This window comes from Mercenaria mercenaria, chromosome 8 (assembly GCF_021730395.1).
Source record: "Mercenaria mercenaria strain notata chromosome 8, MADL_Memer_1, whole genome shotgun sequence".
Classification (NCBI taxonomy): domain Eukaryota; kingdom Metazoa; phylum Mollusca; class Bivalvia; order Venerida; family Veneridae; genus Mercenaria; species Mercenaria mercenaria.
The window spans coordinates 21,733,851-21,758,218 of NC_069368.1; the positions used below are offsets into that span (position 1 = coordinate 21,733,851).

The 24,368-nt window shown below is 36.2% G+C and overlaps 1 protein-coding gene across 2 annotated transcripts; it reads right to left on the bottom strand.

The window, feature by feature from the left end:
- Positions 1-251: 251 nt before the first annotated feature.
- On the bottom strand, positions 252-22,275 carry LOC128558967 (long-chain fatty acid transport protein 2-like). Of its 2 annotated transcripts, none has more exons than XM_053549511.1 (11): positions 22,128-22,275; positions 20,497-20,886; positions 19,987-20,097; positions 19,268-19,474; positions 18,100-18,258; positions 17,214-17,338; positions 5,581-5,772; positions 4,636-4,735; positions 2,369-2,570; positions 1,206-1,303; positions 252-935 (listed from the first exon to the last, which is right to left on the bottom strand). In XM_053549511.1, the coding sequence occupies exons 2-11, from the start codon at positions 20,864-20,866 to the stop codon at positions 622-624; spliced, it is 1,878 nt and encodes a 625-aa protein (XP_053405486.1). In that variant the 5' UTR covers positions 20,867-20,886; positions 22,128-22,275; the 3' UTR covers positions 252-621. The 2 variants fall into 2 exon arrangements, with proteins under 2 accessions (XP_053405486.1, XP_053405485.1); XM_053549510.1 differs by having other exon boundaries at positions 20,497-21,049; positions 22,128-22,272.
- Positions 22,276-24,368: the final 2,093 nt, after the last annotated feature.

The window sequence follows — 24,368 nt, forward strand, 5'->3', positions numbered from 1 at the left end:
GAAGAAAAAAAGAACAAATGGTTTGAAGCGAAACATTTAATATTTCGGAACATTCGGACACCATCGTAAACATGAAGATATCCCGGTTTTACAAGTTGGTCAAGTGCACGTTTTATGTTATCTAGTGAAGAAAGCACGATTAGTGTTTCATTTGTATTCTATTTTAAATGCTCTTGCCAGTTTGATGCTCTACTCTTGAAACAAGAAATAATAGTAATAAAAAATGCAATGAAATAAAAACAAACACAACCATATTTTTATATCTTGGCTAGATATTTAACAAAATGACATGTACGAAAAGAAAATGCTTTTTATATATTATGCTCTATTTGAAGTGTGTTTAAAATTTCGTTTTGCAGGTCCTATGTCCAGCTTCTGAAATCTCACAGTAGATGCCATGGAAGTTCATACAACCCTCATAATTATCTTGACATAAATTTATAAATTATTTCGTCTATTCGCGAAAAAAATAATGAAACGTTTGATTTTATTTGATTAGTGAAAGATTTCCCTCTGCAAATAGTTCTACAGAATGAAAAGCACTAGCTTGACTAGAACGTCCCAGTGGTACTGTACGTCCTATGTAGATTTTTTTAAACAAACTGACCATTTGTTTTATGACTACAGTTTGGACTGTGTAAGAAACTGACCGTAACTTGCAACAGTAAGGGGTGAATATGTTTTCTTTTGTTCGTCAAAATAGAATAGCGGGTCGTCTATATCTTGGGGGTGGAACCCTTCTTTTCTCAGTTGTGTTTTCTGTTGTTTTAGCGTTGTTGTTACAGCCTGTTCCTTGGGAAATCTTAGAAATAATGGTCTGGCATAGCTTGGTAGCTTTCCTTTTGCATGACTGAAAATGACCTTGAGTACTTCCGGTGTGATCGTCACCTTGTCAGCTAGATGGATGGCTGCCATACCAGCTCGTCCCTCCGTGCCTGAAAGGTAACCACAATCGCAAATACTATAAAATGTAAAATTATGTGAAATTTAGAAAATGGTTGAGAATTTAAGTACAATGTATTATTGCTTCATAAATGTTTTTTTTTAAATATTTTAATGTTTGATGAGCGCAACTGTCTTTTACTCGGACATGTATTCAGAAACAAAGCTCAGTACTGAAAAAAGAAGAAATGAGAATAAACAACCATACGCAACAGAAAGAAATCAACCCACACAATAATAAGCATGAGCAATATGGAAATTACCTGGAATCTCCACACCGTACACATTAGCATCATGTATAATATCCAACTCCGTGAGAACATTCGAAACTTCATACGTTGCAACATTTTCACCTCTCCATCTTAAAATACACATGTAAAATGTATCAAAATAGAGATCCCGTATGACAATCGGAAACTTACGTATCCTCCGTATGCAATTGCGACATTTCCGGTTGTTTTGGGCACTGAGCTACTTAAGGTATTTCTGCATGTTTGATAAGTCGGAAGAAATGGCGTAACGTCATTAAATTTAACCATTGTAGAATATAAGGATCTTACATGCCTGCCTGTATAAGACGGGGTTTTCCCTACCCGAGGGACAGTGTGGAATGGAAAACCGAACGTTAGCGAGGTTTTTTATCCATGCTGTCCCGAGGGTAGGGAAAACAGCTGTCTTACACAGGCAGACATGTTAGATCATTTTTCTTGCCCATCATGTTCAAAATAGATCGTGGAGACAAATAGGTTTGGGTATTTCCTGACATTATTTATAAAGTTTATGACGTCACAATGGTACCAGTACTATGTGACGTCACCTTAGTGCACGCTATTTTAGACAAGGTTTTTCCCTAGGGAAAGACAGGAATATCTATCCTCGGCGCGTGCTCGGATAAATGTATACTTTCCCCGCTAGGTAGGCAAGAATAAAGCCAGCTTTAAGTTTATTTACAACTTTGAGCATGTTTATTAAGATATACATTGTACTAGCGAAAATGTGATCAAAATTGTGATTTTTCCGTAGAAGCCAGCTGAGAGCTCGAAATGATTCAAATAAGCCAAGGGAAAATTCAAGCTTACGACCCTATCCTTTTTAGTTGGCGCATTTTAGGTATACTCTGAAGTCTTAAAAATAGCCTTTTAACCAAATGGCCCTTTTGTTATTTCTAGTGCTAGGTCAGCAAATAACTAAGTAAATAAGGCTGAAAACTTTTTGAAGTGGTGAACCTTTTGATGCATAGGACGTCGATACGCCATCATTAGGTCATTTCTGACGTCATATTGAACGTCACAACTAAAACAGGCAGCCTAACCGTTTAATATATTTCCGTATCCGATTGGAGGTAAATTAAGGGTTCTGTATTCGTTAATGAAATACATGTTTCTTTTAGACAGGAACTTCGAAGGTATATAATAAATATGTATACCTGAACGTGTCCCCTATCCGGTCCTTGAAATACAAGAAGTAATCTGAATCCATCGACAACATATCTCCAAAGTTAAAGAAACAGTCCCCCTCCTTCACAACGTTTCTCACCAATTTCTTCTCATTCATTTCCCGGCTTCCTTTGTAGAACTGTATATCGTTGAGAAATTCAGGTATACCGCTCAGTAACACCCCTGCTTCTCCTTTTCATGAGTAAACATTGTAACGTAAATATAATAATAAAAATCTGTCATTGGTTGTAGATGCAGGTGGGAATATTGGCACGGGTGGTAAACGCGCAATCCTATTCCCATTGGGAATACGCTTAAAATGGGTTGCGCGACTTCCGGTGCTGGTGTTGCGCATCAATATATACAAAATCGAGGTAGGTGGGTTTTTGTTTTTGTAAATAATGACACATTTATGAGTGTTTTCGAAAAAAGCAAAATGCTATTCGACACAAAAATGAATAAAGATCATATGTTTGAAATGCGAAATTATTAATTTAAGAATCAGCCCTGATATCATGAAAACTCTGCTGGCTCGGTCTGTCAGAAAAGTTTGGAATCATAAAAATGCAAATTTTCTAACTCTTGTGCCTTCATTCTGGAAATGTGACGCTTCTAATGAGCAAACACGTGTATAACAGTCATGAATATTACATACACTTGAACGAAATGTTGCTTTAGGGGGAAAGATTGGCAGAAAAACAATCGGGAATGGGGTTGCGCCCTGGGAATGGAGTTGCGCGTATACATTATATACATTATGATGTATACGAGCAACTCCATTCCCGGTGCGCAACCCCATTCCCGATTATTTTTTGTCAATTATGTCCCTGTAAGCAGGATTTGAAGCAAATAATTTTGATATTCGTTACTATATAACAGTTGAGTTATCATAAAAAGCATCAGATGTCCTCAGATTAGGTATATGAGGTCAGAAACTTCCATTTTTGTTGATTTCATACTTTTTTCACACTTCGTGCCGCCAGAGTTTTTGTGATAATAGAGCCGAATCATTAATTACAAACCAGATATTTTATATATACGATGTATCATCATATTTGTGTCGAATAGCATTTTCCTTTTTTCGAGAAAAAATATTCTTGTCTCATACGAAGCAAAATCATGACTTCACATATCTCAATTTCGTCTATTTTTACGCGCAACACCAGCACCGGAAGTCGCGCAACCCATTTTAAGCGTATTCCCGGCGGGAATTGGGTTGCGCGTTTACCACCCGTGACTGGGTTCGAGAGTAACTGTTTTAGTGGTAAGGATTTTATCAATGCCGGCAAAACCCATCTTCAATGGTGATCTTGCGCCCCATGCCAGCTGACTCTAATTCATGTCCGTAAACAGAAATGACGTCATGACGTTTCAATGACGCACAACAATAAAGTTCCGGTTTCATTTTATCATTTGTAGCATAATGTTATGTTTTTCCTCACGTAAATTAACTGAGTTTTGAATCGAGAATTTTACAAAAAGGAACAAAGAGAAACTATCAAGGTATTTGATTTTTGTTGAATTTTACGTAAACATTGAATAATCAATGCACGAATCGTTAGTTTTCATTAACAGCACAAAAGTCATCTGGCATTAGGGTACCAGATAGGTTTTGCCAAGATGGGTAAAAATACCAGAGATGCCAGTCCAGTGTGCAAACATACAGCTGTTCGGATGCTATAAAAATCAAGTTTTTAATACAGATTTCTTAAAATGGTCGTGAATACAAATGTGTAATATTATTAGCCTAACTACAATACCAGTACTACTGCGTGTTATAAATTTAGACATTCATAAATGTTAAGAAAAACAGGCTGGAATTTAAATCTCCTAAATTTGCTGTGATTTTACAGTATAAATACTTCAGAGAAATGATTAAAAGAGTGGATTCTTTATGAATAGCCCTCTGTCGAGAATAGAACTGAACACTGGTGGACCAGCCTGGCAATAAGAAATCCAGACTGTTGAGACGGCCCCGCTGTTATTTACAAGTTTCTCTGATATACGCACGATTTAAATTCATATTGAACAAATAAGACTGAAACTGTGTGTTACTATGCAACACATGCACTTTTTTGCACAATTACAAATTCATAACGTCAAACGCCATAGCGGCGCGATGAAAAAGAAAACTAGCATAGTTAGTGAATATCCTCAAAGATTTGATGAGACGTTAGAATAAAAATAATTCGCATTTGAACTCCAAACAATGAATTTATTTGAGAACAAAGCAGAGTTTTACTATTCCGATACATACCAACACCGACCGGCATACAGTGTCCATTCTTATCTCGAAGGATTTCTCCAGTGTCTATGTCCACTTTCACAAATAACTTAGGTGTCTTATCCAGCCAGGACTGAAATAAAAGCGAATATGAAATATTTCAAATCAATATATGTAGCATGGGGAAACTGGCAAAATAATAAAATTCAGACTTTAAACAAAAATAAAAGATACGTATATAATAATATCAATTTAATGAAAGCCATTTTGGTACTGTATTAAAGGAAACAATCGTGAAATCCAAGAAAATAGCCCCCTCCTCCCCGCCGTCTACGAAAATTAATGATTTTTTGTACTTTATACATTTTTAACTTAAAAAATGAAGCGAAAAACTGTTAATGAGAGACGAAAGAAAACTAGTCGACTGAATTATTTTTAAGCTTCTCAGTTTCAAACTCGCTCTGTCGAGATTACTTAACAAACATTCTAAGTTTCATTATGTTTGGTTTAAATTGTAACCTCTTGGGTATTAATAGAGGTATTGTGAATAATGGACGACTACGGATGAAGATGGACGGCGGATAAAGTGCTGCCACAAGCTCACCTTGATCAGTGTATGCGAAAATGCGCTAAAAACTCGGGTGCGCAAATTCTAATGTTGAATTACATTCATATACAATTTCATGACTGTCCCAAGTAGTTCAGTATGTGTAACACAATTGTTTTCTAACGGACAGACGGACGGATTAACAGACACAGCCAAATCTGTATCATCACCGCAAAGTAGTGTCATAATATGCCAGACTTTATCACCATTTTTCGCATATTTTCCTACCGCACATGATATAATCGAATACTGTTGAGATGGCCCCCTTAAAATCGATCGTCAGGGGTATTCACACTCAACTTCGTCTTAATTTGCAAATGTCTATTTGCAAGAACATGAAAACTCTTCAGATAAAACAAAGATCTTATTACTATTAAAGGAGAGTAGCGACCACAGGATCCTGTCCGGTTGCTAAGGTTAATAAAGCCGGCTGTTCCTTCAGTTGCCGCAAAGAATTCACAGATTCTAGGAATGTTGTACCTCTGTTTGAAGGTCTCCCATATGTCTGCCCTTAACCCGTTTCCAACAGCCACTCTCACTTTATGTTTACCGTCTAGCGGACTCTGAAACAAAAAGTATATATCAAAGTAATACAGCCTTTTTAAATATCAAAAAATACTAGCGAAAGTTGCTGTAAAATTCTTGAAAATGAAAAAAAATATCCTGATCAATACATCGGGTAATATACATGTTTATTATTAAATCTATATTTATAGTCCTTTCCATTGGTCTAGATGTAGTCACATGATCAATGATAAAAGTCATACTGAGTGGAAGCCCAGGAAGCACAGCAACGTTGTGACAATGTTGTTACAACGTTGTGCTGTACGTTGTGACAACGTTAGAAACAACGTTGTGACAACGTATAAGTGTGGAGTCGTGTCAACGTTGCGACAACGTTGTGGCATAACGTTGTGTTGCGGTCAGATACAACGTTGTGACAACGTAAAAATGTGGAGTCGTATCAACGTTGTGACAACGTTGTTGGTTAACGTTGTGAAACCACCAAAATACAACCTACTTTTAACAGCTCATGTTTAAATAAATAAGCAAAACAAAATTTCAATTACATATTTTAATTCAAGATCTAATTATAATATTTACTAAAATATTCGTTAAGTTCAGAAACAACGAAAGTAATCCCTTAAGCAGTATATGGGAATACTGCACCCCTTGATAATACAATACAGTTTAAAGCATACGTAACAATTATTTAAATCCATCAAATACAAAAAACTTATGTACTTTAACAATAACGATAATTCAAGTCCAAAATTATTAAAAAAATTTATTTGTAGTTTAACGATAACTATAATTCAATTTAATTAAATACAAAAAAGCTTATGTAGTTCAACGATAACAAAATCTAATACAATGACATGCCCACAGGAACAAGGTAAATACGGATTTCATGAGCGCAAGTTCGCAAAGGTGAACTAGAAGATGATTTTGAAGAAAAATGCATGTCTCCCCAAATGCATAGTCGTATAGGCAAGAAGTCAATAGGGGAAAGGAGCAAAAGTCGAAGAGACAATGAGGGTTGGCTGCAAAAGGATCATCTACTTGGCAGGGTCCAATCATCCGACTAAGTTTCAAAATTCTGGGCCTAGTGCTTCTTTTAAAAGTTATGAAATGGAAATTGTTTCTCATGTTCAGGTCCAGTGACCCCCAAAATAAATAGGGGTCATAAACTCTGCATGTGCAATCATCCTATTAAGTTTTAACATACTGATTGAAAAAAACATCTATGTTGTATACCACATAAAAGCGGTCTTGGTTTTTCCATAATTATGGTCAATTATAAAAAAGTTACAATATAAGTTATTTATAGTAACAACTAAGGGAAGTTAATCTTTAAACCCCCCCCCCCCCCCCCCCCCCAAAAAAGTTGCAAGTCCACACAAAAATCTTACCAGGTAGAGACAGGTCAAAATACATCTCAGAATTGGATGTATCATGCATGTTGCATTACAGAAAAGTGATCTCGATTTTTCCCTACGACTAGTAATGAAAAAGTTGCAATATAAGCTATTTATAGTAACAACAAAGGGAAGTAATTCTAAAGAAGGGACCTGCGCATAACACTCCGTCTCATGATGGTGTACAATTGTTACATCAAATTCCGTCTATGCATGAAGAAGAAATGCTTCGGACAAAGTTATTCTTGTATCTGAACTTTAGCCTCTAAGTGTGACCTTGACCTTAGACCTAGGGACCTGGTTCTTGCGCATGACACTCCGTCTCGTGGTGGTTAACATTTGTGCCAAGTAATATCAAAATCCCTCCCTGCATGAAGAAAAAAATGCTCCGAACAGTTTCCATTCTTGTATCCTTGACCTCTAATTGGGGACCTTGACCTTAGACCTAGGGACCTGGTTCTTGCGCATGACACTCCCTCTCATGATGGCGAGCAATTGTGCCAAGTTTCATCAAAATTCATCCATGCATGAAGAAGAAATGCTCCGGACAGTCATTATTGAATTTAACCTTTGACCTCTGTGACCTTGACCTTTGAGATAGGAACCTGCGGTTTGCGCATGATACTCCGTCTCACTGAGGTTAACATTCATGCCAAATATAAACGGATATCTCCATGCATGTCAAAGTTACAGTCCGACATGTAATCAAATCCGGACACAAGCACGCACGGTTGCACATACACTGAACAGACCTAGTGACCTGGTTTGCGCATGACACTCCGTCTCATGATGGTGAGCAACTGTCCCAATTTTCATCAAAATCCTTCCATGCATGAAGAAGATATGCTCCGGACGTGACCTGCCGGCCCGCAGGGCGTTCCCATAATACGTCCAAATTTTTCAAAGGGGCGTATAAAAAGGGCAATAATTCTTAGAAAATGATCCTTGATAGAGTTACTCCTCTTGTCTAATAAATTGGGTCATCACAATAAATTATGTCTAGTACATGTCAATACCTATGATAAGATATTGGGTAATTGGACTGAAAACTGAAAATTCAAGGTCGAAAAAGGGCAATAGCTCAACAAAAAAATCATTGAAAGTCACCTAGTCAACAGAATGAGGTCACCACTGTAAAGAAGAAAAATACCTTGTTACACTGTATTGAGAAATTGGAGACTGACGGACAGTAAGAGGTATTTACTCTGTAAAAACTAATCACAGGGTTACCTGCATTGCAATGAATACAAGAGCGCCGCCAAGCAGGGCAATATACCCCAAAGGTTACATCAGAGGACGGGCGCAAAATTTAAAGAACTTGACTGTTGAAGCCCAAAAGGACAGAAAAAAAAAGAAGAAAATCCAGAAAAAAATTCCAAGTCCACAAAAAAATTTTTACCAGGTAAAGTTACGTCAAAATACAACTAAAAATTGGAGGTACCATCCATGTTGTACCACAGAAAAGTGGTCTCGGTTTTTCCCTATGGCAAATAATAAAAAAGTTTCAAAATAAGTTATTTATAGTAACAAAAAAGGGAAGTAATACAAAAAAATTATTGTAAGAGAACAAAAAAGGATCTGCCAAATAAAAACAAGAGCACTGCAATGCAGAGCAATATACACAAAGCAAAGTCATATATGACATTTGACCACCAAGTGTGACCTTGACCTTGAAGTGAGTCATCTAAAACATGCCCTCTGCACGTCGCCCCAGTGTGGTGAACATTTGTGCCAAGTTTCTTTGGAATCCTCCAAGCAGTTCAAGAGTTACAGAGCGGACACGAAACACACTTATATGACCTTTAAACCCTAAGTGTGACCTTGACCTTGAACCTAGTCATCCAAAACAAGCGCTCTGCACGTCGTCTTCATGTGGTGAACATTTGTGTCAAGTTTCTTTGAAATCCTTCAAGGGGTTCAAGAGTTACAGAGCGGACACGAAATTGCTAACGGACGGACGGACAGACGGACACCGGCGTCATAACATAATACATCCCTTCGGGCGTATAAAAATGTGTAAAAGTGAACAAGTTTTTCCAAGTTTCAAATGGTTACCTTTGACATTTTTGAGAAAAACAAAATTTAAGTAACGCAGACGATCAATAATTTGATTTTCTGATAAAAAAATAGTAAAAGAATAAACAAAGAATGTGTTAGAATAAACTCTCTTTTGACCTTTGACCAAAGTGTGACCTTGACCATGGTTATATGGATGCGACTGTGTGCAACACATCAGAGTGAAGATATGCGACAACAAATTTGAAATTCTCTAAGGGTCTAAACAACAAGACTGTCCGTAAGACACGCGCTCCACTATTCGGTGATTTGACAGTAAAATGATATATGTCTCAACAGGAGACCTCTACTTTAAAAGGAAGATACATCAAGGGGCATAATTCTGTCAAGAACACATATTAGAGTTATTGGGATTGCTACCACACATGCAGATGATGATGGTAAAGTGGTCACTATCTTTAAAGTACCAAAGGTATGCCCTATAAACGAAGCTTTCCAAAGAATTTAAACATGAAAATAATTCCAAGTATAACAAGTTTGTGACCTTAACCTAAGTATAACACCTTGGTGACCTTGACCTTGGGTATAATGGGCCGACCCCCTGTACATAACTTTGTTTGTATGCTGGACAATGTTTATGTAAGTTACAGAAAGATATAAGCAATAATAACAAAGCTATGACAGAAAAACAAAGGTTGCCGAAAAACTTTAACCTTAAAAATAACCAAAGACGTCACTATAACACCTTGGTGACATTGACCTTGGCGCGTTATATTATTTCAAAGTGTTTGCCGATTTAATCAGTCGTGATCAAATCAACAGATGCTTACTGAAGTATTAAACTGGCGGTACAGCCGGTGTAACATTAAATATTGACCCCATTGATCAAAATTTAATGTTGAAATGTTGGGGGGGGGGGCCATTTCTCAATGTTGAAAAAGGATCTTTTGATAAAAATTTAATGCTGAAATGTTGACGGGTCAATTCTCAACTTTGAAAAAGGACCCTTTGATCAAAATTTGATGTTGAAATGTTGACGGTCAATTCTCAACGTTGAAAAAGGATCTATGGGGCCAATTTTCAACGTGGTCAGTATTTAATGTTACACTGGCGCGTAATAAACCGAATCGAGTCCATTTTTCAACAACTGTTGATTTCTCAGACTTCCAATCAAAAATTAATTGCTTTCCTGTGTAGAAAATACTAGTAACATTATTAAAAAGTACCATTAGCATTATAAAACAACGATCAAGTTTCTTATTTCAAAGCGTTTGCTGACTTGATCAATTGTGATCAAATATGCTTACTAAAAGGAGACCTCATTCAGTTGCCATGTGATGTTGGCGAGATTTGCTCTATACCCTTTCAATTGCCAATCTATTTTTCTTTGGTATAATATACAAGTTTGGAGTCATGCTGTGAAATATTTAAAGAGCGTGAAAAGTTTTTGACTTGATTGTTCAAAGAATATTAAGTTCTAGATAATTTTTTTTAATAAGATCCTTTATGAATACTGGCCCAGATCTAGTTTAACAATATTAATAATTCAAATCACTACTGTATGTTTTTATTTTATGCCTTCTTTTGGTCATAAATATCATTCAGAGATCAGGCTATAAAGACTATCTGTATCGAGCATGAACTTGTTCACTTTCTACAGTGTATAATCATGGGCCTATATCACCAATACTGGTATTAAACAAAAGCTCATGACGTCAACAAGACCGCTTCAAAGTTCTTTAAGTTATGTAGTTTGAGCAAATTGACATAGCTTAATTTCGAAAACTGACATACTTTCACACACACTAAAACCCTTGTGAAAACTTAAATCACACGCAAGTCCACATTAAAGACATTACAGTAAAATCTCCAAATCCTCTGGCTGACCGTCAAATCCTCCCTGCCTGCAGCAGACGCACCCGTCACACCTTTCTGTAATAATATTGAATGTTTTGTTTTAATATAATTCATTAATATTAAGTACTTGTGTAAAACAATGTCAATGATAGAATGATTCTGGAGCAAAGACACATTATTTGTTTAAATTGTTTCTGAAACTTAAATTTATGTTTTAAGCAAAATTTAAGGGTGAAGATTTGGTTCTTAAATTTTATATCAGTTCAACCATCCTGAATCCTGCAGTAAAACCTGAATCAAATTATGCTGACCTTTTTTGTGCAACACCAAAAACAAGAAGTAAAGCTGAAGATTATCAAGAGCTCAAGTTACATTTAAGTTGTAAATTTCTGACTTATCCAAAAAGCATCAACACTGAACAATAGAAAAGCAATAGAATCTAAGCCTACCTTAAATTTCAATCCACCTTTTTTGAATGGGGCATGTTTTAAAAACAGCATCCTCAGCTTCTTTTTTTGTTACTGTCATGAGTTTTCATAAGAGCATCTGAAAAAAAATCATTACAGTGGTGTAAAAGTTGTAATCAAATTGCCGTTATCACAAAGAGGCATCCACATTAGGCGCCATGCTCACATGTTAATTTAAATCTTATATTATATAATGAAACAACAAATGAAATTTAAAACTATCTAAAATAGCTATTTAAATGGATTCCGCTTGATTATGATGTTTTAGATAAACAACAAATGAGACTGAAAAATGGTTTGAGAACATGAGGGCCCCGCTGAGCTTTTTCTTTTCTGAATTGTCCCCCAAAAATACCTGTCAGTGATGATGATTTATGTTATCAATATTCTAAACATGTTGTTTTTTTAATTATCAAGCTACCTATCCTCTTTCTCTGGACATGTTAAAAACAAATTTACTCCACACTGTAACAGTACTTACTGAACTTACTCAATATTGACCTGCAGCCAGCATTGGCCTGCAGATAGCCAGGCTTCCAGTTACTTTTCCTCCTCTCATTCCTTTCAGGGAATACAATGACCAAACCTTATTCCATCCCGTAAAAGTCATCATCAACGACATGTGGTGTCAACATCTTTGCTACCGAATGTGCAATAATATTGGGACTGTAAAAAGGAAACAGAACAACAGTTAAATATTGTAAATATGTAAAGGGCCAATCAGTTCTACAGCAATCGTATTGACAAGAGTAGATCGCATTATAAGAACAAGACAGTACTCATTGAATAAACTTTTTAATGCCATTAATGGGATCAAAATGATTCAATTTCAGTCATTTAAAACCTTTAAATTAAATAATTAGAGCTATCACTGAAGGTGTGAATACCTCCATATCGTATGGCACCTAAATTGCTTATTTTCTGAAGACACTGACTTTAAAAAGTATCTCAAGTCAAGGTGAAGGTCAAAGTAACATGTAAATGCACGTGTTCCTTGCGCTCATGATGGTGATGTGCATGTAAAATTATTTGAAAATTTAGAGAGCATTTAGGAGACATAACTGTACGTTAAGAATTTAACTTAAAATTTACATCATGCAAAGCTTGGTATCTACATGCATTTATACCATCTCTCATGTCTCACTTGACATGAGATCGTACCAATTAAGGTATTCGCCACCTCTCCGGTGAACAGGCCTGAAGATTGACAAAGAAACATGAGATAGCTTTCAGATTTGAACTGGTTTTACTATGTATGACATACTTAAATATTTACATCATGCAAGTCTTGGTATCTACATGCATTTGTACCACCTCTCCTAATCTATCCTACTTGGCACGAGGATCGTAACATTTAAGGTATTCGCCACCTCTCCATGTAAACAGGCCTGAGGATTGACAAAGAAACACGAGATTTGAACTGGTTTTTACTACGTATGACAAACTTAGGTATTTACATCATGCAAGTCTTGGTATCTACATGCATTTGTACCACCTCTCCTGTCCTACTTGGCATGAGGATCGAACCATTTAAGGTATTTGCCACCTCTCCATGTAAACAGGCCTGAGGATTGTAAAAAACATGAGATAGCTTTCAGATTTGAATTGAATTGGGTTTTTTTAACCTATACTGTGTTGGTGGCTGTAAAACCCAACTAAATTAATTAGTTTTACTATATTGTATGAAGTACTTTGAGTATTTACATCATGCAAGTCTTGGTATCTACATGCATTTGTACCACCTCTTCTTAGTTCTACTTTGCACAAGGATCATACCATTTAAGGTACATTGTATTCGCCACCTCTCCATGTAAACAGGCCCGAGGATTGACAAAAGAAACATGTAATAGCTTTCAGGCTTGAATTAGTTTACTATGACATACTAAGTAGTGACTAATCTTGGTATCTACATGCATTTGTACCACCTCTCCTGTCCTACTTGGCATGAGGATCGGACCAGTTAAGGTATTCGCCACCTCTCCATGTAAACAGGCCTGAGGATTGACAAAGAAACACGAGATATCTTCCAGATTTGAACTGGTTCTACTATATAGCTTTCAGACTGGAATTAGTTTACTATGACATACTAAGTAGTGACATGCAAATCTTGGTATCTACATGCATTTGTACCACCTCTCCTGTCCTACTTGGCATGAGGATCGGACCAGTTAAGGTATTCGCCACCTCTACATGTAAACAGGCCTGAGGATTGACAAAGAAACACGAGATATCTTCCAGATTTGAATTGGTTCTACTATATAGCTTTCAGACTGGAATTAGTTTACTATGACATACTAAGTAGTGACATGCAAATCTTGGTATCTACATGCATTTGTACCACCTCTCCTGTCCTACTTGGCATGAGGATCGGACCAATTAAGGTATTCGCCACCTCTCCATGTAAACAGGCCTGAGGATTGACAAAGAAACACGAGATATCTTCCAGATTTGAATTGGTTTTACTGTAGCTTTCAGACTTGGAATTAGTTTACAATGACATACTAAGTAGTGACATGCAAATCTTGGTATCTACATGCATTTGTACCACCTCTCCTGTCCTACTTGGCATGAGATCGGACCAATTAAGGATTCGCCACCTCTCCCTGTAAACAGGCCTGAGGATTGACAAAGAAACAAGAGATATCTTCCAGATTTGAATTGGTTTTACTGTAGCTTTCAGACTGGAATTAAGTTTGGTAAAGGGATCTCAGATCGGCTAAATCTCAGACTAGGCATTCGGTAACCCAGATGGCTAGATACATCCTTGAGTTAATTTTATTAATTCAATCAGGTTTTCTGAAAATTTATTTTCATAAGTACGCAGCTTATCTGAAGCTCTGATTTAATACTTATATAGTTAAAAATATAAATATAATCTGAAAAGTAGATCCCTTGGAAGCACCGAGAACAAAACAATTTTAACAAACAGTGAAAATTGCAGACTCAGTTTGATTGAGTCTGTTCATGAGCAGTTATGGATAATGTAACACTGCCCACGCCCCCTATCACCGGCTTAAGCAGTAATCAATCTTCAAATCTAAATGAGTTGATATCAATGATCCCGAAGGACCAGAAAATACATCAACACTGAGATGAAGTCGGGGCGACTTTTAAGGCCGCCACACAGCACTTAACATCCGCTGTTGTGCTGTAAATATAATCTGAAAAGTAGATCCCGTGAAAGCACTAAAAGACTTCGAAACAGAAATTAAATAGTTGCGGACGCACTGGTCGAGAGGGCTAAGACGCTTTCCTATGGAGGCGAAGGCCCCTGGTTCGAATCCTGGCTACTCCCACTGCGGTGCGTCCTTGGGCAAGGCACTTTATCACGACTGCCTCAGTCGACCCAGCTGTAAATGGTACCAGCAAATTGCAGGGGGTGAGGTATAATTGGTTTTAACTGTTCTTAATATTGGGTCGCAGAAAAGCTCTAGTGAGCTTATGTTAATTGTTTCACCAAGCGATGGTAAATAAACTTACCTTTACCTTTACCATGCTGAATATTATAAGGAAAGTTTTCTTGTTTAACAGAAGTGGGTGGGTATGGCAGCAGTTTGCATTCTTTTTTTTCTTTACAGAAACTAGACTTTAGGGTTTTTACTGAATAAATTTCATGTTGCTGTTAACGAACGCATATGTAGGCTATTTGATCTGCAACAAAATCTTGACTTGGCCCAAATCTTGGGATAACTTTGCGCCAAAATGAATTCAAGAATAATCTAGAGTATATAAGTATTAATTTATATGTACTTACCTCAGTCTTACGTAAAACACCAGATAATCGATAGTTAATGAAAGAGATTTTATTCAGTTGTTCTAATGTGTAACAGTATCACCGAGAGACACCAAAAATACTAACGGACTTGTAAACATTCGGCGCGCATGCAGATATTCAGGGGTCAGTATACATCCGAATCAACGTTCTTTTTAAGAAGGAATACTCGAAGTAAATTTACGAAAAAATATTTATGTTCAATGATGTTACAGTATATTCGACAACTTAAATTGAAATAAACGACAATTATAATTGCAAAATATAGATTCGAATCTATCGCTACGAAATCAGCTTACATAATGAAATACAACAACAACAACAACAACAACAACAACAAAATATTGACACTAAAATAGATCTAACCTAATTTATTTTTAAGAAACAAGCTTAATTTTTTAGAAGTTTTTAAGTTCAGGTCATCAGTATTTCTGATGTACCCTCATAAATACATAATTTGCTTAAGCGTAGGTCCCAGGTATGATCGGGCGGGGGTAGGTGGGGCAGGGGCATTTTATCCTTCTAAAAATTGGTCAAAACTGCAGAGTTAAACTTAGAATGCATAAGAAGGGTTTTTTGTGTGATTTTCTGTCAATATTGACAACTTGGGAATTTTTGGAAAATGTGAAAAAAATAAAGTGATTCATCTGTATGAAATAATTTCTATGTTTTTAATCTACGTCATGCTTAATGTAATGAGTGAAAAATTTCATTTTAACTTGCAGTTATGATTTAAATTGTAATTTTAACAGATCTCATACAACCATCTATAAATTTATACTGAAAAATCTCAGATTTATGGATTGTAAATATATTTACAGAATGTCCATAAAAAGAGAGAAAATTCTAGACCTGCATACAGCATATGCTGTACAAATTACCTATAAACTGGCAATGTTTTGCGGCAGAAGGGAGTGTTGGTGTTGGAGATAAGGTGTCGGCTGCTTACCACGGAGACGTGGGTTTTGAACCCTAATAATGGGTCATGGCAGTTAACGTCCTCATTAAACGCCATTCCAAGGTTTTCCCGGATTCGGCTTTATTCTTCACAATCGAGCGAAAAAAATTAGTATATAAGGGAGTAGCAAAGCAGTTCACGTATGAGGCAGTGACAGCTGCTGAGCAGGCGACCTCGGTAGCTCCGCAAGTAGGCAGGCTTTTCTAGGCAACTGTCGGTTTTGAATATACTTTCATAACTACTCTTTCACTGAAAATTGGCACATTGTAAAAACGTTAATATAACGTTACCTTAACAACGTTGTGATTCAAACTTGAGTAAAACGTTGTGACAACGTTACTTTACAACGTTGTGACAACGTTACAGCACTGTTACGTACACAACGTTGTAGCTCAACGTTTGCACAACGTTGTACTAACGTTGTAGATTTTACAAGATTCAGATAAAAACTCAGTGTGTCTTTTTATAGGGTCTTTTCAGTACATTCACACATTGCTTGCATAGGACTTTCTCCTATACATTTCAAATCACTATTTTGAATAGTTCTCAACGTTGTTACAACGTTGTCACAACGTTGTAAAATAACACAACTAACATACAACTAAAACACAACGTTGTCTTAACGTTGTGTGTTTGCTGGGAGGCGGAGCCAAAAACACGTATTGACCTCCAGCTGTGACGTCATCACGGTTGACGTCAAAACAATGCGACGTCGTACACAATTTACCACGAAAAATGACAAAAGGCTGCACATATTGGTATTTAAAGTTTTTACTTATGAGTAGGCTGGATTTAATAATAAAACAATTGTTGCCTTTTAAGTTCGGTCGATATGTGGATTTATCGACCTGATATCGACCTCACCAAAAAGCAATAATTGTAAAATATTAATCGATGGTTCAAAATGCCGATAATTCGAACGATTTTTTCTGGTCCCGTTGAGTTCAAGCGAACGAAGTTCGAATGTAATGCTGTCGTAACCGTGTCAGTTTAGATCTCCAAGTACTAAATTTACCTCCGGTACGGATAGTAGGTACCGACAGAGCTCCCCTATATATTGTATGACAGTCACATTGTACTTTCGTACATCTTCAAAATACTGACGAGCAGAAAATTTCCGTTTGAGAACCATTGTAGCCCCTGCAAAAAAAAACAAAAAAAAACAGATTCGTTGCGCAAATTACAATTTGTTAAAGCTAGTATTATAATCGTAGGTCATATTCCTTTGACAACTCCGACCATTCTACTCCGAAAGAGAAGTGTTCTGGAATATTTAGAGCGTGTACGGACTGTTCTAAATAAAACCTAGTGCGTACAGCATAGTCACGTGGTAAATATTTACGACAATGGAAAGCAGATCATATCGGTTCCTGTGAAGAACTGTGGATAATCTCAATAGCCCAGAGTGAACAGTGAACTATTTTATACTTTTGACAATAATTAGAAGATTACTCCAGAATTTTTGGAACACTGTTCTGCGTAGTGAAAGGAATATGGCCATACTGATGTATCTTTAAAATCATGGATCAAATATAGCGTCAAACGCAGATAAACATATCAAAGTCGCTCATATGTCTTGTCACATATGACGAAATAGTTTTAGAAATATTACATATTGTTTGCAATACGTTTAAACATAATGCAACATGATATACTTCTGTTTTTTCTAATCCAGATATTGTTGATATTGTGTAAGTAGGTAGAGCTTTGTTTGCCGCATTTAATATCTTTAACGGTTAATTAACAGGAGGTACAATACCAAACTGCATATATTCACTTAAATCAGAACGATAAATTACTTGATTCATTAAGAGCGTCTAAGTATCTTTGAGAGCATTGACAATTTTAATATGAACTGTCCTGCAGAAGTCATATGATAATTTAAAAGGGTATATACTTACCCTGATCCAGTGTGTTTATAAGCCCCAGACCAAATCCCGCACTGTGATATAGTGGCGTACATGTATACACGATGTCTGATGGAATGAAGTTGAAAAACTGGAAGAACTTACTAAAACCAATCCCTTTTAGTTGTGTTATGATTACAGGCTTTGGCAGACCTATCAAAAACAAATCACACTCTTGTACATCTTGTATGGAAACCAGTCACACATGCGCGCACGCGGTATTTCTTCTGTTCAAAAAGTACCAGTTTTTGGATAAAAATAATTATTATAAACTTTGTTCATCACTTAAAGCTTGCATACTATTCTATGGCTCTTCCGTCTTCTTAACTTTGTAATTTCTGAATTTGAAACAACATTGAGGAGTGCTGTTCAAAGAATTCGGCATCTAATCTCCAAGACTCAGTTCAAGGTCATGGTCGGGAGAAGTCAAAAATGCACATTTAGCTCCATTCCAAAATCTTTGATACACATACTGTGGTGAATAACGCTTTATGAAAAATTATTCAGTAAGTGTATCTTTTGATATAACAAAGTATTTAAGCGCATACATTTACCAAAACTTTTTTCGCTTACTATCAACTTGTTTGGCCTTATACCACAGTATAAATGTGTCTCACGCACCCTAACCATTAACCACACCTTTATTTACCAGAAAAATGTTATGTCATTTTACTTTTATTTATCGCTATAATTACTACTGATATTTCTCTTTCAAATATAGACCCCTGTGGATATCAGTGAGATAAAATGTTATGGCCTAGAAGCTTCCCTAGACAACTATTGATTAATAAGTCTTGCATTTTGATAACATTGTAATTACTGAAACTTTAAATGCAAGAAATATAACTCTGTCTTGAATATTTATCAATTTTCTGGTATCTGTCCTTTTTTCACTTTATTTTTGTTTGATAGATTTGAAGCTTGAAATTGAATAAAACTGGATATATAAAAAGATAGTTACAATAAATAAGCATTAGTTGCTGTTGTGGGTATTTCTTGTTTATTTGTTTGTTTTTTTTGGGGGTGGGGGTGGGGGGGGGGGGGAGAAGGGAGCGGGCTGGGTGGTAATCTGATTATTCATTCGTTTCGTACATGCAAATATTATTGTTACAGTAACGCCTCCTGTGTTTGTTGCAGTAATGAAAAAAAGTGACTCACTTGCCTGTAGTACCGGAAGTAAAAATATAACAACATGTCGTTTTCATAGTCAACCCTTGTCTTATACTTGGACATACGGGTATTGGAAGTGTAGCCAACATCAAACTATCCCAGGACTGAAACTCTGGACCACGGTGTTGACCTTGTACATACACGGGAATATCTCCTATATCCGACCTCACCTCCTTGACCGAGTGAACTATTCTATCAGCTGTAAAACACGTGCAACGCTACAATTTACTCGAGCACTGAAATACGCCGAACATTGGTCCCTGCATATCATAGAACATTCGAAACCAGTTTTATTGTCAGTAAAAATAGTCATTAATAATGACATGAAGATAAAAACGTTGTTCAGTTAAAGCTACTCGCCCACAATTTGGGTGCAATTTTTTCAACGTGTTCATTTCTACCAAGTTTGGGATAGAATGTATATATGACACTGAAAATAAATAAAATGATAAAGTTGATTAAAAGAAAAGTTAGATATTGGTAAAATGCAAGAAGAAGTAAGTTTTCTGCATTACTTCAAAAGCGTTGTAACGGTTAACTACCTTCTGCACAACAGTTTTGGTAAGTTATAAGAATATCTTGCAAAAATCTTATGTCAATAAGTTTGTACCACTAGTCACTTTCAAACTACTCACGTTTTTTGAGCGAAATTATTTTTCGCCTAAAATGTGTGGGTTAGTCCCTTTAAAAACAAAGTAAAAACAAACATACTCGAACCAACGATGAGGACCTTCGCCTCACATGCTCGTATTGTGTGAACCAATGGCTGTCCGTTAATGTTGTAGTTTATGAGTCCAACAGCTATACCCAGTTTCTGTAAACCTGAAACAAACACATGCAAAAACACTGAACTAAGAAAGAGCACCAGTCCATACTGACGCTTTAAATGATTCTTGGGTCACACGGTGTCGTCTGCAAAACAGTGAGGCAAGGAGCAACATCATTCCATACTGACGCATTAGGTAATACTTAGGGTCACAAGGTGTCGTCTGCAAAACAGTGAGGCAAGGAATAACACCATTCCATACTGACGCATTAAGTAATACTTTGGGTCACAAGATGTCGTCTGCACAACAGTGTGGCAAGGAACAACACCATACGATACTAACGCATTAAATAAAACTTTGTGTCAAAGGGTGTTGCGTATAAAACAAAACTTAGTGGGTGTTGTTAACTCTGAGCATTATAACTTTGGCAATGTACAAACGGTTTAGCACTTACCAAGAAATGTCCAGATGAAAGACGGTTCATTTTCTATCATTATAGCAACACATTCCCCAAGTTTCAGCCCCCATTTTGCCGCTATATTTGCCACTCTGTTTGCCTGGTCATTCATGAACTCATAACTGTACACTCTGTCCTCGAATATTACAAATGGCTTCTTGGGGTGATTTGCAACTGCTTCTTCAAACATATTAATGACGTAACGTTCATCGTTAATATCTTTCATAAACAAGTTCATCAGTCTACCGCCTTGTTTCATCATTGTCAAATCATAACCGATCCACGGGAAGAACGCTCGCCATGATACAATTCCAGCTCCCACAATGCCAGCTGCCCCGAGTGCAATTTTGTTCCGTTTAGATGCCATCGTGTAATAAATAGCTATGCCTGAAGAAAAAAAAATGGTAGACCTATACATGCACTATTTAGCATGTATGGCTTGTCACCTCTTCTCTTCCTAGAAGCTCTTCAAACGGCCTTCGAGGAAACACCAGAAGATGAAAGTTAAAAGAGAGAAGCCGGTATGGACAACAATTCAGCACGGTCAAACCTAAAGTAAATATATTAAAGTGTTATTGATTTAAAGAAATATTTTCCTCTTTAAGCCATGCAAACTGACGGAATGAAGGCGTAATAATGAATAAAATGCTTTCATTTTGCCAATTATAACTCTTCCATGTGTTTTATTTAAATCAGGACATATTTTCACGACCTTTTTTTATTCTCCATTGAGATAAACTATAATAGGTCACCCGATTTCATTACTAGTTAAAAAGTAGGACGCATGACTTTTGCATATAGCCTACTCCACGTAGCTGAAATGTCTTCTTCACATTAAAGTAAAACGTATAAATATGAATTATGACTTGCACTGTGGTGCGGAAAAACGTCTATGTATAAGCGACCAGGCTTAAAATTTAGCATGGGTTATTTTAATTTTAATATTTGATACTGTTTTCATCTTTTTTCTTCTTTTTTGCTTATTTCTTAAAAATACTAATAGTTATGTTAATAGATGAACGCATTCATTTTTAATGAGTTCATATGACTAATATAATGTGAATAGAAAAATGTAATATGTAAATAAATATTACGCTACATGCATTCGAGCCAACACATTTGCATGCATAAGTTTATACCTGCCTGTGATTATATACAAGTGTTTTCAGTTTTTATTTTGTTGTCGCAGAACTATTAACGTGACATGAATCCACTACAAGTCACATTGACTAGTCCTAGAACTATCCTCTTAATGCTTAGCGTCAATAGTAGACTAGCCACTAGACTGATAATAACTATATTTCTATATTTTTCCCTTTTTTGACAAATTCAATTTCATAGAGACAAAAGCCAGTCTATTTTAGAGATTTTCACACAGGACTGATGTTGAAATTATCATTATGATATTGGACATAGGATATAGACTGGCTCAGTCCACTACATTCAATCATAAAAATGTAAAAAGATATATCATAGTCTAGGAGCTAGTCTACGTCAATAGTACCGTACCAGTTTTCCTCGTCTTCGGTATCGACGCTCTACCATTAGGCTACTGAAGTGGTCGTTCACCTATGACCTCCTGCATCTACGGCCGCTAATAAATTAACAAGCTGAATAATGTGGCTTACCTCATATGTTCCCACATACAGATTTCTCCATACAACTTAAATCACTTGAATGCGGTCAAATTACATCTGCATTCGATAAACCTAGATAGCCTGTGAGAGATAACGTGCGTAACATGTCAAGTTTATAAAAAGTACTTACCACCGTGCTTAACCGTTTCTCCGGAAGTCAGACCTGGGTTCAATTATTTTCAAAAGAATTAATTAATTACAATTAAAATGGAAATGCTTCAATTAAATTACAGTTATAATTACTTACTTTTTATAGAAGTAATTAATTAATTACAATTATTTTATGGAAAATAATTAATTATTTTTTTAATTATTTGGCAATATATATTCACAAATAGAATCATCATGTTGTTACTATCAAAGACATATTAATGATGCATATTTATAAGTCCTTGTTGAATTTCGAAAACATGAACACTTCAAAGTTTACTGTCTGTCAGTGAACACCATTCACAGATGCAGTAGCTTGTTTATAAGTCCTAATTGCATTTCAAAAACATTAATTCTTCAAAGTTGCTGTCTGTCAGTGAACACCGTTCAGGCCTAAACACTTTCCCAGCTATTGAGAAGAGCCGTTCAACTGGCGCAGACGATGCTGGTAGAGCCAGGTAGGTTGCGGCCATCTTTGACAATCTTGGTAGACTCTCTGCATGTACAGACCAATATTGAAGTGGGTTTGACTCAGAACTTTCACAGTCATCAGACAAATAAATGTCAAGTTCCGATCGTTTTCCTGATGTATGTCTTTGACGTCTTGGTGTCTGAGGAATGAAACTGAATATACTACTTGCTGAGATTTCTGCCGGCTCTTCAAATTTGTTCATATTTGCATAGTGTTCATCTTTCATTTCCTCATTTATACACCATGTCAGCTTAAATCTTGGGTCCAGTACTGCTGCTATGATGTAATCTCATATCCAGATTACTTGTCTTTAGATGACCAGCAAGTGTGAAATTTATACCCCCAGGTGATAACAGCTACTGCACAATAACCTGTATTACTCACGCCGAAGCTGTGAGTAAATTAATTATTCTCTAATCTCTATTGACACTGAACTGAACCAATAAAACTGAATCAACTACTAGTACTACTGAATACAAAGACAGAATTTAGGAATAAGGCTTGTATTTGGCAGCAAATATCGAGCTAACAAAGAGAGTTAAAAAAGAAAGTTCGAATATAGATATACTCCTGAAGAAATTTGTTCTATCATAAAAGAATCCATTCATTTAAACGTAACGGAATGAAAACCTTTAATAACAGATAAAATATTGAAAATGATACTCATAACGTTGGTATAATCATCTACAGATTTTATGAAGGGACCGTCGTCTTCATCGCCCATACCAAACCATTGTGTTTTGATGTGACAATTCCACTACTAGTATGGTAATTAAATGCATATATACTTTAATTTTTCTTAAAAAGGTAAAACAAAAACAATCTGAATAGCTATATTCAAAGAAAAACCAACGATTTTAACTGTCAATTGTAAATATTGTTTGTATCAAGCCTGTTTTGAAAAATAACATATCAGGCAGATAGCTTATCTAACGTACAACTAAAATTAGGACCGTATTGTCCGTAATTAATTTGTAAATTGGCATGGTCTGGTTCGAACCCGTTATCCTCGATACGCAAGACGTTAAAGCAATTAAAAATCATGGACTCTAAGTGCTCAACGGCAGGAAGAATCTGAATGTATGAACATTTAGCTAGTATCTTTTACTATCGACAATTTTATATAAAATAAAATTTAAATCACTAACAAAATGGCAGACTAATAAGAAAATCAAAATATAAATATACTTATAAATAAAACGATCCTATGCTTAGAACATCCACAACATTCACTAGTGGTCGGCCCCTGCTGCCAGTTTCCATATAGCTCATAGGAATCACATATACTGACTTTCCGTCCCACTCGTGTACTCCGACATTTGGCCTCCTCACATTGACATTACGTCGTTTCTTGCATACTACACACAGTGACATTCCGTCACTTCTTGCAGATTACTCACAGTGACATTCCATCACTTCATGCAGATTACTCATAGTGACATTCCGTCACTTTATGCAGATTACTCACAGTGACATTCCGTCACTTATGCAGATTACTCACAGTGACATTCCGTCACTTCTTGCAGATTACTCACAGTGACATTCCATCACTTCTTGCAGAATACTGACCACTTCTTGCGGATTACTCACAGTGACATTCTGTCATTTCA